Here is a 17,076-nt window from a genome sequence, read left to right on the forward strand (position 1 = left end):
CATTTTAAAACAAATTTTGTGATGCATGCACACTTTGGTTTTAGAATTATTTTTAATAAATTTATTTTATTTATTTTTGGCTGCATTGGGTCTTCGTTGCTGCGCGCGGGCTTTCTCTAGTTGTGGTGAGCGAGGGCTACTCTTTGTTGTGGTGCGCATACTTCTCATTGCGGTGGCTTCTCTTGTTGCAGAGCACCGGCTCTAGGCACATGGGCTTCAGTAGTTGTGGCTCACGGGCTTAGTTGCTCCGTGACATGTGGGATCTTCCTGGACCGGGGCTCGAATCCATGTCCCCTGCATTGGCAGGCGGATTCTTAACCACTGCACCACCTGGGAAGTCCCGATAGTGACATTTTTGAAAATGTGCTGTTTCCTCGGTGCTCTGTATGTTAAGGAAAAGGTGATGGTAATAGCTAGTATACGTCTACCGTTTCTTGAGTACCCACTGTTGTATCAGGCACTGTGCTAGGTTCTTTACATATGATATTGCTAATCCTCCTGGGAATTTTATGAAATGAATATTATTATCCCTATTTTACAGATCAGAAAACAGAGGCTTAGAGAGGCTAAACAACTCATCTGGTGATGAGGCTGGTGAATGACAGAAGGCAGATTCAAATCCCAGACTGTCTGGCTCCAAACCTCACCTTTATTAAGTACTCTCTTCTTCACAAGGCTTCCTCCTTGACAGTAGAAATTATGTTGAGAAAATGACGGAAAAATATTTCTGCCGATTGTCTCCATGGTGTTCACTCTGGGTTTATTAGAAGAAACTGTCACTCTTAAGGCTCTGGTTTTATATACAGCCAGATAATTTCTTTAGCTCCATGTAAAAGTTGTTGTAAAGTGGAAGTTGGAGAATAACTTGGGATTCTTGCATGTACCCAAAGTAAATTCTTGGAACAGGAATGGACTCAGGACAGTTAGAGGTCAGGGAGTGGGGAAAACCTAACAACTTAGATGTCCAGGAAGAACTGTTTGGCAGAATATTGTATAGTACATTCATAAATGGGATACTAAGTGGTCATTATGAACAATTATGTAATATATATTTGATGACATGGAAATATGCTTCTAATATATTTCTCAGTGAAAAAAAGGCAAACAAGAAAACAGAGTGATCCCATTTTTGCAAAAAGAAAGAAATTATTTACATAAGTAGATTTCCACAAAGGAAAAGTCTGGAAGGTTCCACTCTAAGTGTTAACAGTAGTTACAGCAAGGTGGTGGGATTATGTGTGACTTTTTTCTTATTTTTGCTTTTCTAATCCTAATTTTCCTCCATGAAGGTATTCATGACTGAATCACCTTGCTGTACACCTGAAACTAACACAATATTGTAAATCAATTATACTTCAATTAAAAATACAGAGAAAAATAACATTTTCACAAGTGAATCAAAAAATATTGCTCAAAACTTGACAGGTTGAAATAATCCCTAACGGAAGGAGTAGGAGCTAGTAGACAGGGTAAGTCAAAAAGGGACTATTTCATACTGAAGAGACAATGCAGTTATTTCATGTGTAATGTAAAAGAAGAAATATAAATTACTGTGCTGTTTACAGTAATGTTACCTGGTTAAGGAACTGTTTTTTGGTGTGTTTTTTTTGACTTTATCATTTTAAGTTGCGTGTAAAAGAATTTTTTTTTTTACTTCTAAAAGTTATCACACAAAACCTAGCTCAGGAAAAAGTTATAGCCAGATTTTTTAAATACTTCCCACCCTGAAATTCTACACACACCATGCAAGCCCTAAAACATAAAACACATGCTAAGTAATCTGAATTGGATTTGCTAAAACCAAATGGTGAATATTATTAGAGGCAGAATAGCCAATTATTACCAGCTTGGGCTCTAGAGTTGGAAAGACTTGGAGTTCGAATTCTACCAAATTATTTAACCTCTCTAAGCCTCAGATTTGCAGCTGCAAAATGGATATAATACCTAACTCAAAGTGGCTTTATGAGGACTTAATGTAAAAGTATATGTAAAACATTTAGCATGGTCTTGGCATGTAATATGCATTCAATGGATGGTAGTTAACAAAAAGAAAGGCAGGGTGATGCTTTGAGTTTCAGACTGAGCCAAGGAAAAAGCCAGGATATGAGAAAGTCCAGAACTAACGTCCTAAACTAAATTGGGGATAAGGCAGAATTTTTGTTTGCCAAGTGATTTTCTCTGTTCGTTATCATTTATTAGGGTCAGCAATTTGGTGCAATTACACTTCCTCGAAGGTAAGTTATGAAAAAGGCAGTAAGTGAGGGAGAAGAGGGTCAGGATACCTCCCTGCTTAGAATATGACCTCCTTGAGGACAGGGACCGTATCTGATTCATCTTTGCTTAAAGGCTACATGAAATGAGGTGGAGGGAAGGGGGTCCAGGGGCTGGCTCCCCAGTGGCATTGTGTCTTCCACCCTCCACACATACCCTTCAGGTGTTATGTTGCCCTCTGTGGTTTCTCCCACTTTTCCTCTTTTAATTTTGCCCTAGGTGTCCATTTCGGACAGATTTCATATTCATAATAATATATTTATAAAACACTTTTCAAGGCTCTTTTACAGCTTGCCCACTCTGTGTTAAACAGTATATCAAGGAGTATGATGACTTGCAGAGAAAATGGATTAGGCTCGTCTAGAGCCTCGACCGGTGATCTCAAACATTAACACACCAGCATCACCAGGAGGGCTTGTTAAACACAGATGGCTGGACCCACTCCAAGACTTTCAGAATCGATGGGTTTGGGGTGTGGCTAGGAATTTGCCTTTCTAACAAGTTCCCAGGTGATGCTGATGCTGCTGGTCCAGGGACCACACTTTAGAACCAGTGACTTAGAGCAGAGCTCAGCAAACTTTTTCTGTAAAGGACCAGATAGTGCATATTTCAGGCTTTGTGGGCCAAAAGGTCTTTGTTATAACCATTAAACTCTGCCGCTATAGCATGAAAGCAGCCATAGACGATAGGTAAATTGTGAGCATGGCTGGGGTCCAATAAAACTTTATTTATGGACACTGAAATTTGAATTTCATGTGATGACATATTATTCCTTTTTTGACTTTTTCAACAATTAAAAAATATGAAAACAATTCTTAGGTCGAGGTCATACAAAAATGGGCATCAAGCTGTGTTTGCTGAACCTACCTGAAAGAGAACTCATTATCTAAGGAAGATAAAACAAACACAAGTGGAAAAAAGAGGCATAACAAAGCAGTAAACATGTGAGTAGGTGTTTAACCTTGATAGTAATCAGGGAAATGCAAATTAAAACCACAATAAGATACCGCTACACATCCACTGCAATGGCTAAATTTTTTTAGAGATTTAACAATACCAAGAGTTGGGATGAGAAGCAATGGGGACTCTCATGTAGTGCGGGTGAGAGTGTAAATTGTATAACCACTTTGGAAACCAGTTTGGCATTATTTACCAGCGCTGAACACACATGTACCCTATCATGGTAGAGAAATGGAGACATGCCACCCAGATTCTCCTTCAATAAAGGACATTCTGTGCAGATATGGAGAATGCCATCAACAGATAGCTTCCAGCTGCCAGCTCCTTGAAGGTCTGCCTTAGCTGCAGAGAGTTGCTTTGCCCAGCGTCGTGCTCTTCCTAAGATGAATGAGCAAGACAGGCGTGTCAATGAGCCAGGCCTGACACAGAGCACACTGATGGGCACTACTTGTTCTGAAGCTCCACACCAAGTTGGCTCAAGCTTTGTCAGACTTAGGTCACAGTTCACCTTCTCCCTCGGCCCAATCCTCCTTCCTCTGCCTTTCTTTCATGGGTGTTGGTCCTAATAAACATCTTGTACTCAATACCCCATCTCAGGTTTTGCTTCTGGAGAGCCCAACCTATGACACCTTTGACCCAGTAATTCCACTAGGATAATATACCCTAGAGAAAATCATTCTTATGTACACCAAAATCTGTGTACAAGAATATTCATAGCAACTTTCGTTTATAATAGCCAAATGCTGGAAAACGGGCTTCCCTGGTGGCGCAGTGGTTGAGAGACCGCCTGTCGGTGCAGGGGACACGGGTTCGTGTCCCGGTCCGGGAAGATCCCACATGCCGCGGAGCGGCTGGGCCCGTGAGCCATGGCCGCTGAGCCTGCGGGATGCTGGAAACCACCCAAATGTCCATCAGCAGGAGAATGAATTTGATGTATTCACATGATGAAATATTATACCTCAATGAAAATGGCAGCAATATATATCTACATGCATGACACAATATTGAGTGAAATAAGCAAGATATAAAAAGAGTGCCTACTATATGATGCCATCCATTAAAAGTTCAAAATTAGGCGAAAGTATTTATGGCTGCATTCATAATTGACAAAAATATAAACAAAAGCAAATAAATGATTACCACAGAAGTCAAGATAGTAATGTCCAGTTATGATCTTCAAAAATTTTAACTGGTATGACTCAAATCCAATCGGATAGAAGCTTTTATACCTCATGAGAGTATGCTGGCTCAATACCAACACTGGTTTAATTCTGGGTGGTGGAAGAAGGGGTGGTCAGAGAGAGAGGCACCTGGTTTGGAGGTGTCTTCCAAAATGCCAACAATGTTTGGTTTCTTGACCTGGCTAGAGGTTACATGGGCATCCACATGGTAGTAATTTGTTAAGCTGTACATACGTATTTTATGCACATTAAAAGCAGGAAAAAATAGACATACTATAGGAAAATATAAATGCTTTATAAACATTTACTTTAAAAAGTATAACTGTAATGGAGAACAGTATGGAGGTTCCTTAAAAAACTACAAATAGAACTACCATATGACACAGCAATCCCACTACTGGGCATATACCCTGAGAAAACCATAATTCAAAAAGAGTCATGTACCAAAATGTTCATTGCAGCTCTATTTACAATAGCCCGGAGATGGAAACAACCTAAGTGTCCATCATCAGATGAATGGATAAAGAAGATGTGGCACATATATACAATGGAATATTACTCAGCCATAAAAAGAAACGGAATTGAGCTATTTGTAATGAGGTGGATAGACCTAGAGTCTGTCATACAGAGTGAAGTAAGTCAGAAAGAGAAAGACAAATACCATATGCTAACACATATATATGGAATTTAAGAAAAAAAAATGTCATGAAGAACCTAGGGGTAGGACAGGTATAAAGACACAGACCTACTAGAGAATGGACTTGAGGATATGGGGAGGGGGAAGGGTAAGAAAAAATAAAAAAATAAAAAGTATAACTGTAAAGCACTGAGGAGATGGTGGGGGAGTGAAGGTAAGAATGATCAGAGCTCATCGTGTGCTAGCTCACTGTGTGCTTATTTGTTCTGTAACAATATGATATAAAACAGATCTTGAGAAATTCCAAGACATTCTATAAAGAGGTACAGAGCGAGAACCACTTGTTCAGAGGGAGCATTCTTTTCCAGCTGAGAGGTAACAGGAGGAAAGCTTCAAAGAAGAAGGACTATTTGAGGTGAGCATTGAAGAATAGGGACGATTCCAGCAGGTACCGCTGCAAAGGAGGTTTTGGGGAAAGACAGCTTTAATGAGATGTAAGGAAGAATGAATCGCTTGTGATCAAGAAATTAGACAAATTGATGAGAGCAGCATTTCCCAACTTGTTTTGCTGCTTAACATCCTTCGATGTTAGAAAATTTAGGAAATTCTGAATCATACGTTATTTTCTGCAAGAGATACCTATATTGAATAACTACTGTGCTAGGTGCTAGGTATACAGCCATAGCAAGACAGACACCGTCATGGAGTTTACAACGACTATATTGGGACTTAATTTCTTTCTACAGGCACCATTCTTCCTGAGAGCAGAAAACAATCTAGACTCATCCATGTAAACTCAGTCAATGCGATGTTGTTTTTGTGTGTGTGTCATTTCATATTTAAACTCGGTCAGATTTAGGAGTACCCTCCCTCCCTCCTTCATGACCCTCACGTTGATTTTATGTAAGACTGAAATAGCAGTGGTGGGGAGGAGGTGTCCACTTCTTAGTCTCTTGATATATTCTGCACTGGCCTTCCCTGAGATGTACAGTCACCCTGTCATCCATTCCTGCTGTACATCTTCCCTGAGATGTACAGTCACCCTGTCATCCATTCCTGCTGTACATCTTCCCTGAGATGTACAGTCACCCTGTCATCCATTCCTGCTGCCATCTGTGAAGGTGGCCAACTCTGCCTCAGGGCTCTAATCGCCCCGGTTCCTACTACCGCCCAACGCCGCTTCCCCTTGTCATAACCACAAGACTCCAGCTTCTAAGTTTTCTTTTCCTATTTGCCTCCTTCTTCTCAGTTCTGAGGCTCTTAGGATGGAGGGATAGAGTGAGTAACATAACACGTCTTGCCCAGCAAGTATTCTTCCGAAATCTTTCTCTCTTACACCCTGGACCGAGACATGAAACAATAACCTAAAAACAAAGAGTATGTTCTGCCCTTCTTTTGTGACACCTGCATTGGAATTGAGACCAGCCTCCTGTGTCACGTCCTGCCTCAAAAGATCACTGGGTTGAGGTTAGAAGAGAGCTTGGGTAATCTTTATAGATCACCCCTTGGATCCATCAGAGTATAGATTAAATGCCGCAAATGGATAAAAACTGCATTCAAGACTTGGTTGGAATCCTTGAATTTTGTGCTTTAAAAAAAATATCAGCTTGCTTATTACTTTAATAATTTTTGTGTTTAACCTCCAAATGATGATATTAGAGAGATGGTTTTACTTTGCAGATGTGGCTAATTTTTATTCCTGATAAACGAAGAACTGAGTTGAATTCAGCCATAACTCTATTTTCTCTTCTAGGGTTTTCAAATTACTAGAGAAATCTTTATGTGCTGTGCAAGAATTTTGATCAGATAAATGCAGCTTATGGGCCTGATGAGTATCACCTTGAGAATTTGTAGAATTTTAATCATTTTTACGGTCTGTATTTCAACATCAGCATCCCTTTGATTCTTTGCGGATATATGTCAAACAGCTTATGACCAGTACAAAATAATTTAACACTCTATAAAGGTCAAGACTGAGATGGCAAGTTAGAAGTATTCAGCTGGATGATCAAAAGAGTACCTGAGTCATGAGCACACCCATCTGACTGCCACTGGCCACTGCACTTGTTCAATTCTTAAGGGAAATGCTGGGCAGAGCATAACGTTTGTGAAGAGTAGACTTGGGAGGTAAATCTGGAAAGATTTGTTCAGAACAGAATCCTTTTTAATAATTTTTAACTCCAATTTCTGAGGGAAAGTAGGCCTGGGTGCTGCCAGACCTGGCTATGGGATTTGTGAAGCAGAAAGGAGATCCTGGTCAAGCAGAATGAAATAGGGGAGGAGGGTGAAGGGAATTAAGAAACTAACCAGGGCATGGGAGTTCCCTGGTGGCCTAGTGGTTAGGATTCCGCACTTTCACTACCGTGGCCCGGGTTCAGTCCCTGGTCAGGGAACTGAGATGCGTGGCCAAAAGAAAAAAGGAAAAAAAGAAACTAACCAGGGCAGGAATAAAGTAGCTAAGGGAAAGTGAGATGTAGAGGGGAGGAGGAGGGTCTTCAGGGCCTCCTCCGCCTGCTGTGCCTGTCCCCCCTTCACATGGGTCTTTCTCACCCCAAATTCCATAAGGAATGAAAAGTATAAATGGAAATACATAAATTAAAACGAGCTCTTCGTTATGCTGCTCTGCATGGAAAGCAATATCTATGTTGGATTTGTGTATATGAAAAGCAAGGCTTTTCAACTACTGGGGATTTAAAAATCAATGAATCATTTATGCCTCGGCCCGGCCTGCCTTCCAGCCTCTGGCTGCTGACTCACCTACTCGAATCTTCCTCCCCAGCCTCATCTGTGTTAGGCAGGCCTGTTTTTACCTTTGCAGGCCCTACACTCTCTTACTGGTGAAGGCTTCAGCCAACATCATATTAAAATGCATCCCCGTCCTGCATTAAAAATTTATATTTTTGCTATAAATTTTTGAAAGGGCTTTTGTAATTTCGCTCTTGAAATTATTTGTCCGTGCATAACTAATTTAATTTATAATGGCTGTGATTTCTCCATAATCATTATGCATACTTGGAAATTGGAAGTGAGAAGATCCAACCTAAAAATTATTTGCAAAGGCAATAGATTTTTTAATAAATTTACAATTAATAAACTTGATAGAATGTTATATTTTGTGTCCATTTAATTGAATTATTATTTTTGAGTTTTTCTTTTTTTTTTAGTATTTTATAGTCTGTTTTTAAGATCTCACTTTTTAATTTTGTCTCCAGAAAGCCTGTAAGTCCTAAGCACTTAGTTATAGTTGTTTAATGGATAAAAGACAGGCACTGAGCACCCATTTACTCGTTTGTGTGTTTTGAGGGGGTGGTTGTGGTGATGGTGAGTGCTGAGACTTGGGCTTTCTCGAAGGTAGAGTTTCATTTATTTGATTTTTGTTCAATGACCATTTAACTCTTTGCATTGGATGCCTTTTATATGTCAATACAAGTATAGGACATAAGATCTTTATTCCGTTAGGCAAAATGCCATCTGATGATGATAAGTGAGAATGATCAGAGCTATACCTTAAGGAATTTACTATAAAATTGACAAAACTTGAGTTATTGGGTATTAGAGATGAAGGAGAAGCAGGGTTCCCAAATAAACCTGAAGTTTATACAACAATTTGCTGCAGGAGCAGGCCTAGGGAAATGATGAAATTAGTCAAGCTTGCCTTCACCCCCCTCTGCTGGCCCTAGGCTGAGTAGATACAAATCTTTACTCAACTTTGACTCCAGGGTCAGCTATTTCAATATATCCTAAACACCACTTCAGACTCCCTCACCCCATGACCTTCTGCTCTGCCTGCTATACTAATTCCCAAACTTAATGTACCTTCTTGGGATATTTTCCCTACTCCTGCTTTCCATCTGCCAAGCATTGCCAGAGACAGTTACAGACGCATGCTGATTTGGACCACTATGGAAATCCACACCATCTGCCTCCAACTGGGCTCTTTCTGTCACTCTAAAACCTTTATTAACTTTTCTGGATTCGCTATCACTCTCCACCAGTAACTTGTTCCCTCCTCCTCTGCCTTGTTCAAGTTCCTAAACCCTCTACTCTCAACTTCAATTTCATTGGAAATTTCATCAGATTAAATGTGGTCATTCAGGTAGAGCAGTTACCATAGTGCCTGGCACATAGAGGGTTCTAAATAAAACACGTACTGTTATGACTGTTAATATTGAATGAATGCCATAATGTGTTGGATTAAAAGCTCGGGCTTTGGAGTCAGACAAACCTAAGTTTGAATCCTGATACTGCCGTCTACTGGCTAATGAGCAAGTTGCTAAACCTCTCTGAGTCTCGGTTTTCTTATCTTGAAAATGGAAACAATAATATTACTACTTTAAAGGGATTTAGTGATAATTAAGTAAAAGTACTTATGTGAAACCATGAGAAGAGTATGTCACATGAGTGCAGTGTTAAGCCACCGGGATTATTATTGCTGTTATTACTGTTAATACATCCACTTATTACTCTTTTTTTTCTTTTTTTTTTGAGAAAATCATCATCTCCCTTGTGAGAGACCACAGTTTTTAATGTCCTCACCTCCTCGGTATATTTCCATTTCTTCACAACTTCTTATTCTTTTTTTTTTAAGATTTATTTTATTTATTTATTTATTGGCTGCGTTGGGTCTTTGTTGCTGAGCACAGCCTTTCTCTAGTTGTGGCGAGCAGGGGCTACTGTTCGTCGCAGTGCGCGGTCTTCTCATTGTGGTGGCTTCTCTTGTTGCGGAGCACCGGCTCTAGGCGCGCGGGCTCAGTAGTTGTGGCTCGTGGGTTCTAGAGCGCAGGCTCAGTAGTTGTGGCGCACGGGCTTAGTTGCTCCACGGCATGTGGGATCTTCCTGGCCCAGGGCTTGAACCCATGTCCCCTGCATTGGCGGGTGGATTCTTAACCACTGTGCCAGCAGGGAAGTCTTTTTTTTTTTGGCTGAGAGGCTTGTGGGATCCTATTTCCCCAACCAGGGATTGAACCCATGCCCTCGGCAGCGAAAGTGGGGAGTCCCAACCACGGGCCACCAGGGAATTCCTGACAACCTCTTATTCTTCACAGTAAATATTTGAGTACACCGCTGTCTGCTGGGCACTGTTTTACGTGCTGGGATACTGGAGCCTTGGAGGAAGAAATCTCTCCTCTAAGGTCAATTCCTCTATCTGCATCTTGGATCCTTGTCCTTCCCAATCACCAAGGGATTTTTCTTGCAACCTTTCTGCCTCCCTCTTCTAGTATCTTAAACGTCCCCCTCTTTGTTGGCTCCTTCTCCTTTGCTTTAAAGAGGCTTCATGTTTTGTCAAGAATTTCTGTTCAACCCTTCTAACTAATTTAATTAAAATTGTATTTTCTTCCTTTTTATTTCCAAACTTCTTCAATATGTGGTCTCTCGTCTCCATTTACTCAGGATATCATCTCTCCTCAATTCCCTGTAACCTTGTTGCTACCCTCTTACTGACCACTTATCAAAACCACTTATTTTGTGGTCTCCAGTGAATTCCTTGACACATCCAAGAAAGTCTCTCAATCTTCATTTTCCGTGTCCTGTTTTCAGCATTTGACACTGCTAACTCTCACCTCCATATTAATTCTTCATTTTTCATTTTCATTGATTGCAAACATTTTCAAATGTAGGAAAGTACATGGAATAACATAACCGGTATATGTACCCTCCACCCAGTTCTATCAAATCTGACCAGATCCACTTTCAGATTGTGTTTAAAGAAATAAATATTTCAGATATAGTTATTTCTTCTATGCCCCTCCCCAGTCTCAATCCTCTCCCTCTCTTGAATTTGGTGATGATCCTGCCCTTTCATGTTTTATATATTATTACTATTGTATGTATGTAGCCATAAGCAACAGGTAATATTTTCAGACTTTAGATACTGTACATGTTTTGTAATTTTCTCTTTATGCACAACATTATATTTTTGAGATTTTACTCTGTTCATACATGTAGCTTGAGCTATTCATTTTAATTTCAAAATAGTATTCAACTTCATGAATACCATGATTTATTTATTCATTCACCTACTGATGGACATTTAATTTGCTTCCTTTTTTATTTTTTGAGATTACCAATCATGCTGCGATGAGCATTCTTTTACATGTCTCCTTGGGCACAAAGGTTAGAATTTTGCCCAGGTCTGTACCTAGAAATGGAATTTCTGGGTTGAAGGGTATTACCTATACAACTTTATTATACAATGTCAAATGGCTCTTCATAGCAGTTCTACCAACCTATACTCCTTATAGCAGTGATCAGAGTTCTATCTGTTCTACATTCTCAACAGCAGTTGGTATTGTCTGAATTTTTACATTTTTGTCAAAGCAATGATTGTTTCATAGTATTTCATGCCTTGAATTTTTAAAAATTTTTACTGGGGTATAATTGATTTACAATGTTGTGTTAGTTTCAGGTATAGAGCAAAGTGAATCTATTATACAAGTACATAAAGCCACTCTTTTTTTAGATTCTTTTCCCATATAGGCCATTACAGGGTATTGAGTAGAGTGCTCTGTGCTATACAGTAGGTCCTTTTTAGTTATCTTTTTCATATATAGTAGTATGTATGTGTCAATCCCAATCTTCCAATTTATCCCTCCTCCCTTTACCCACTGGTAACCACAAGTTTATTTTCTACATCTGTAACTCTATTTCGGTTTTGTAGATAAGTTCATTTGTAGCCTTTCTTTAGATTCCACATATAAGCGATATGATATGATATTTGCCTTTCTCTGTGTGACTTACTTCACTCAGTATGAGTATCTCTAGGTCCATCCATGTTGCTGCAATAGCTTGAATTTTTAATTTCCCTGAGTAGTAATGAGGTGAAGCACCCTTTCATGTCCTTTTGGCCCATTTGGATTTCCTTGACTATGAATTGCTTATTCATATATCTTGTCAGTTTTTCTGCTAGGTTTCTTTCCTATTTTTCTCACTGATTTGTAGGGGTTCTTATACATTCTAGATACGAATTCATTCATTCATTTAATCATGGGACTTCCCTAGTGGTCCAGTGGTTAAGACTTCACCTTCCAATGCAGGGGGTGCGGGTTCGATCCCTGGTCAGGGAACTAGGGTCCCACATGCCTTGCAGCCAAAAAATCAAAACATTTAATCAATATTTTTCTAGCATCTACTTTGTTCCAGGAATGGTTCTAGGCACTGGGAATGCAGGAATAATCCAAACAGATAAAAATCCCTGCCCTCATGGAACTTACATTCTAGTAGGGGAAGCTAAACAATAAACACAATTGATAAGTAAAATAGATAGAATAATGGATAATGATAAATCCTCTGGAGAAAAAATTAATAGGGAAGAGGGATAGGGAGCATGTGTGTATGGGAGTGGGAAAGGAAATTGTTGAACTGCAATTTTAAGTAAAGTTCTCTAGGAAGACCTCACTGAGAAAGTGAGTTTTGAGCAAAGACCTGAGAAGGTAAGAGTGCAGGCAGAGTGAACAGCAAGTGCAAAGGCCCTGAGGCAAGAGTGTGCCTGGCAAGTCCTAGGAATAGCATGGAGCAGTGTTTGATTAAGCAGAGTGAGTTGGAGAGAGTGGTGGGAGAGGAAGTCAGAGAGGTGATGATGGCTAGAGTGTAGAACCTCATAGATTATCCTTTGTTAGTTATATGCATTGAAAACATATTTTCCCACTCTGTGGCTTGTCTTTTAAGTTGTTTATGTTATCTCGAAGTGCATACATTTTGAAATTTAATGCAGTTAAATGTGTCAATCAGTTCCTTTATTGTTTGTGCTTTTTAGTGTCTTAAGTAATCATTCTCGTTCCCTATTCCAAGGTCATAATGATATTCTATTTTCTTCTGAAAGTTGTAAAGATTTGCTTTTCACATTTAGATCTTTATTCCACCAGATATTGATTTTTTTCTCTCTGTGGTGTGAGATAGGGATCTAATTTTATAATTTTCCATGTCCATTATCAATAGTTCCAGCACCATTTAGTGGATAATCCATTTTCTCTCACTGATTTGAAATGTCAAATATGCTGCATAACAACTTTCCATATATGTGTAGATCTGTTTTGGGACTCTGTATTTGGTTCCATTCGTCTGTCTACCTCCATACCACACTGTCTTAATTACTATCGGTTTAAATCAGTCTTGAAATATAGGTCATGGTAGATTCTTGAGCAAATGAATAACACAACTGAAACATTACTCTGGGAAGAATATTCTTATGACTGTCAACAGAGTAAAATGGTCAAAGGTGATATCACAAGGGCTTACGCTAAAGTGATGGCAGTTTGAATGGTGAGAAAACAAGGAACCTAAAAGTAATTCCAAAGAACATATTAACAAGATTTGTTGGCTGATTGGCTACAGAGCAATTAGGAGAGGGGAAGCAAGCACATGGCTTTGAAATTTCAAGCCTGGGTCACTGTGTGAAATAAAGATGAGTTAGTTTTGTCATCCAATGCTTTGGTAACAATGGGTTATATTAGGCAAGGGATCTGGGCCAGAGATATATATTTGGTCTTTGCCTGCTTAGAGGTGACCTAGAGGGGGACCAAAGAAAGCAAAGGTCTGAGCTTTGGGGATTTTCCCTAGTTAGGTGGTGGAAGGAAGAAGTAGGGGGGGACATCTGAGAGGTATGGTAATCAGTACGGTGCATTCTATTAACCATAACAAGGATTTTTTGAATGGATGACGTAGGTCCTAGTAGCCCCAACACCTTTGAGTTCCCTCATTGGTATGACTGTGCTTTGGTTCTATGGCAATCTTCAAAGTCACCAGAACAAGTCTGTTGTCACAGGCAGCATTGAAAGCGTATCCCTTGCTGGATGTGGGGAAGACGCCCCCGGTCCGACGGGTCTCTCCCTGCAGTTCCGCAGGTTGGCCGCAGGGGGCGGAATCTGCGGCGGCCTGGAAAACTGGCGGGGGCGGGAGGCGCCGCTCTCTCTCGGGTCAGGCTCCCGGCTCCCGGCTCCCGGCTCCCCGCGCCCGGCCCCCCGGGCAAAAAACGGGCAGTGCTTCTGGAAGAGACCCTTGACTAGCGCCTGCATACTATCGAGGGTATGGAGATAAAGGGTCCTGTCCGGGAGCCCTGCGCCCTGACCCTGGTCCAGAGGAACGGGCAGTATGAGTAAGTAACCACCTGATACCCACAGAGGAGGGGAGCCTGCCATTACCTCCCAACCCCAAACCGCGACAAGCCACCCACCCTCCTCCCACTGAGGCCGCGCAGGCAACAGGTTCGGGCCCAGGTGTGACGTGCCAGTGCTCTAACCACCGAGCTTTGTCCCCAACTTCCAAGCCGGTGGATTGATTGCTCCTGTCCGTGTGGCTCAGTGGAAGGACTCAATGGGCGGGGAAGCAGGAAGCCTGGGTTCTTAGTTCCTGCCCCTGCAACTGACATGGGTTGTGTAATCCTGGGCTAGTCAGTAAAGCTTTCTGGGCCTTAGTGTCCTCATCAGTTTAATAAAAACATTAACTGCTTTAATTTATAGCCTTTGGAGTTTTAACTGGGAGAATAAATGCGAAAGTGGTTTACAAAAAGTATAAGTACTGTAGAAACGCTTCATTATTAACCTTACAGAGGTGCCTTTTCTTAACCTCATTCAACTGGTTCCTCCAGTCTCACCACCCCCTTATTCCATGTGCTTGGAGGCATATTCATTAATTCAATAATGGTTTTGTGTAGGCCAGTAACTGCCTCACTTATTGACTTGACAGAAAAAGTAATGAAATGTGTAGAAATGTAGACAACATTTGACATTTCATCAGGGTGTGTTACCTTCCACTCTGCCTTGCACATAGGAGCTCAGTAAAGACTGTTGACTGATGGATCAAAAGATTTTGATAAGCCATCACTATACTGCTGATCTCCCATGCCACTAATGCCTCATTTAAAGTATCCCTGATGACCATCACATACCATAGGTAGGTCCCTATCGCTGTGTGCCCAAGCCACCTCCCCTGGTTGTTCACTGGTTTCTTGACATCAGTGAAGAATTGTTGATCGCTGAAAATTTTTAAATTGTTGATCATTTAAATCCTGCCATCCCCCAACATTGGATTCTGCTTAAAAACAATTTTTCTCAGTCCCTGCTTTTAGATTGTCCAGACTCAATCTTTATCTATGCTGTCCACTTTACAGAGAAGAAATTCACACTGGCCTAGCCTGCCCTTTTCTGAGGCTCTTGGTGCCACTCTCAACTGGACGTCAACTGGTTCTATGGAGGTAGCTCTTCCCTAGATCCTGCTTGGTCAGTTCTGTTGATGTGATAAATTCATTTTATTTTTCCCAGATTTCATCAAACCCTGGAAGACCAGTTTAATGAAAGTAAATTCAACAGAAAAGTGAATTGAAAAGTGGAACACCACTGCCACTTCCAAAGGCAAGAATAGGGTGGGAAGATGTAAGCCTTGGGCAAATCAGTAAATTTTTTGTGCCTCGGTTTCCTCTTCTTAAAAACAAAATTATAAGGATTAAATAAAATAGCTACATTGTTGAGATGACCACATCCCAGGATCTGGTCCCTTGGTTTGGTAGGTTTGGAACTCTATTCAGCTGATAAGGGAGTGAGCAGCTGGCCTTGAGGTAAATGCCTCATTCTGTCTGGTCTCTTGTACTGGAAGAACTTTTAACCTTGCGGTGGTAGCTCTCCTGATTATTTGTGTCCTCCCCATAGAGAAATCAAATTCTGTATTCCAGTTCTGTAAAACTTAAGGGTATAGCACAACTAACACTCAATGGCTTGATGTGTATCAGGTACTCTTCTAAGCATTTCATGAATTAGTTCATTTAACCCTCATGTGAGGGTTAAATGCAGAGAGGTTAAGTCATTTGTCTGAGTCATTACATTGTCGGAGAAGTTTCTTTTGAAATCATTTATTGGAGACACCTGATACTGTCAAACCATATATAACCCTCAAATCCTGGTCTCTTGAGTGCCTTCTCTGACTTGAGTGTCCAGAACTTGTTTACTTTGGGCCTTTTTATCCTAGAACTTGAAGCCTATTGCATTCTTTAGTTCTGTAGTTCCTGCTATCAACCATGGGAGAAATTTACTTGAGAGACTAAAATTACAATTAAAGGTAAGGCTTTTTTGCACACAAGGAATCAAACACTAACATTCATTTTTTCAAGGCAAATGGATTATGATGCCACCTGTTGTTTCATCTTTAACCTTCCTTGAACAAATCAAAGTATTTCCTAGGGATAATGCTGGGTCTGCATTCACAATTTTTTACTCTTTTCTGTTTCCAGCTACCAAATTCTGATTTCCATTTTTTTGCCATATACCTATTATTTTTCACCTTTCTGTATTGAAAGGAATGATTAGATTTAGGTAGAATTTTTATTCTTATTCTTTGCCCTACTCTCTTGTTACAATTTATTTAGTGACTAACATGTAGTAGATATTAAATAAATATTTGTGGAATTAACTTAAATTCCCAGTTTATGTTTTGTGATGGGTATTTTTTTGGGGGGTTGCATTTCTTTTTTAAATTGAGAAATAATTGATGTATAACATTGTATTAGTTTCAGGTGTACAACATAATTACTTGATATTTGTATATATTGTGAAATGATCACCACAATAATTCTTGTTAACATTCATCACCACACATAGTCAACAATTTTTTTCTTGTGATGAGAACTTTTTTTTTTAATAAATTTATTTACTTATTTTTATTTTTGACTGCATTGGGTCTTCGTTGCTGCGCACGGGCTTTCTCTAGTTGCGGCGAGCAGGGGCTACTCTTCGTTGCAGTGCACAGGCTTCTCATTGCGGTGGCTTCTCTTGTTGCAGAGCATGGGCTCTAGGCACGCAGGCTTTAGTAGTTGTGGCACATGGGCTCAGTAGTTGTGGCACACGGGCTTAGTTGCTCCATGGCATGTGGGATCTTCCTGGCCCAGGGCTCGAACCCGTGTTCCCTGCATTGGAAGGTGGATTCTTAACCACTGCGCCACCAGGGGAGCCCTGTTGTGATGAGAACTTTTAAGATTTACTCTCTCTCTTTTTTTTTTAGTAGATCTTTATTGGAGTATAATTGCTCCACAATACTGTGTTA

At 40.3% G+C, this 17,076-nt stretch overlaps 1 protein-coding gene across 1 annotated transcript in view; it reads left to right on the plus strand.

Annotated features, from left to right (window-relative positions):
- The window catches only part of OCRL (OCRL inositol polyphosphate-5-phosphatase), a 57,481-nt gene that overhangs the window by 3,189 nt on the left and 37,216 nt on the right, over positions 1–17,076 (plus strand). Inside the window, exons 2-3 of the mRNA XM_024758959.1 lie at positions 13,711–14,010; positions 14,052–14,140. Of these exons, the coding sequence (XP_024614727.1) occupies positions 13,711–14,010; positions 14,052–14,140 (389 nt within the window). The remainder of the gene's footprint in view (positions 1–13,710; positions 14,011–14,051; positions 14,141–17,076) is intronic.

The sequence above is a fragment of the Neophocaena asiaeorientalis genome, unplaced genomic scaffold (genome assembly GCF_003031525.2).
Source record: "Neophocaena asiaeorientalis asiaeorientalis breed wild unplaced genomic scaffold, Neophocaena_asiaeorientalis_V1.1 scaffold1097, whole genome shotgun sequence".
Classification (NCBI taxonomy): domain Eukaryota; kingdom Metazoa; phylum Chordata; class Mammalia; order Artiodactyla; family Phocoenidae; genus Neophocaena; species Neophocaena asiaeorientalis.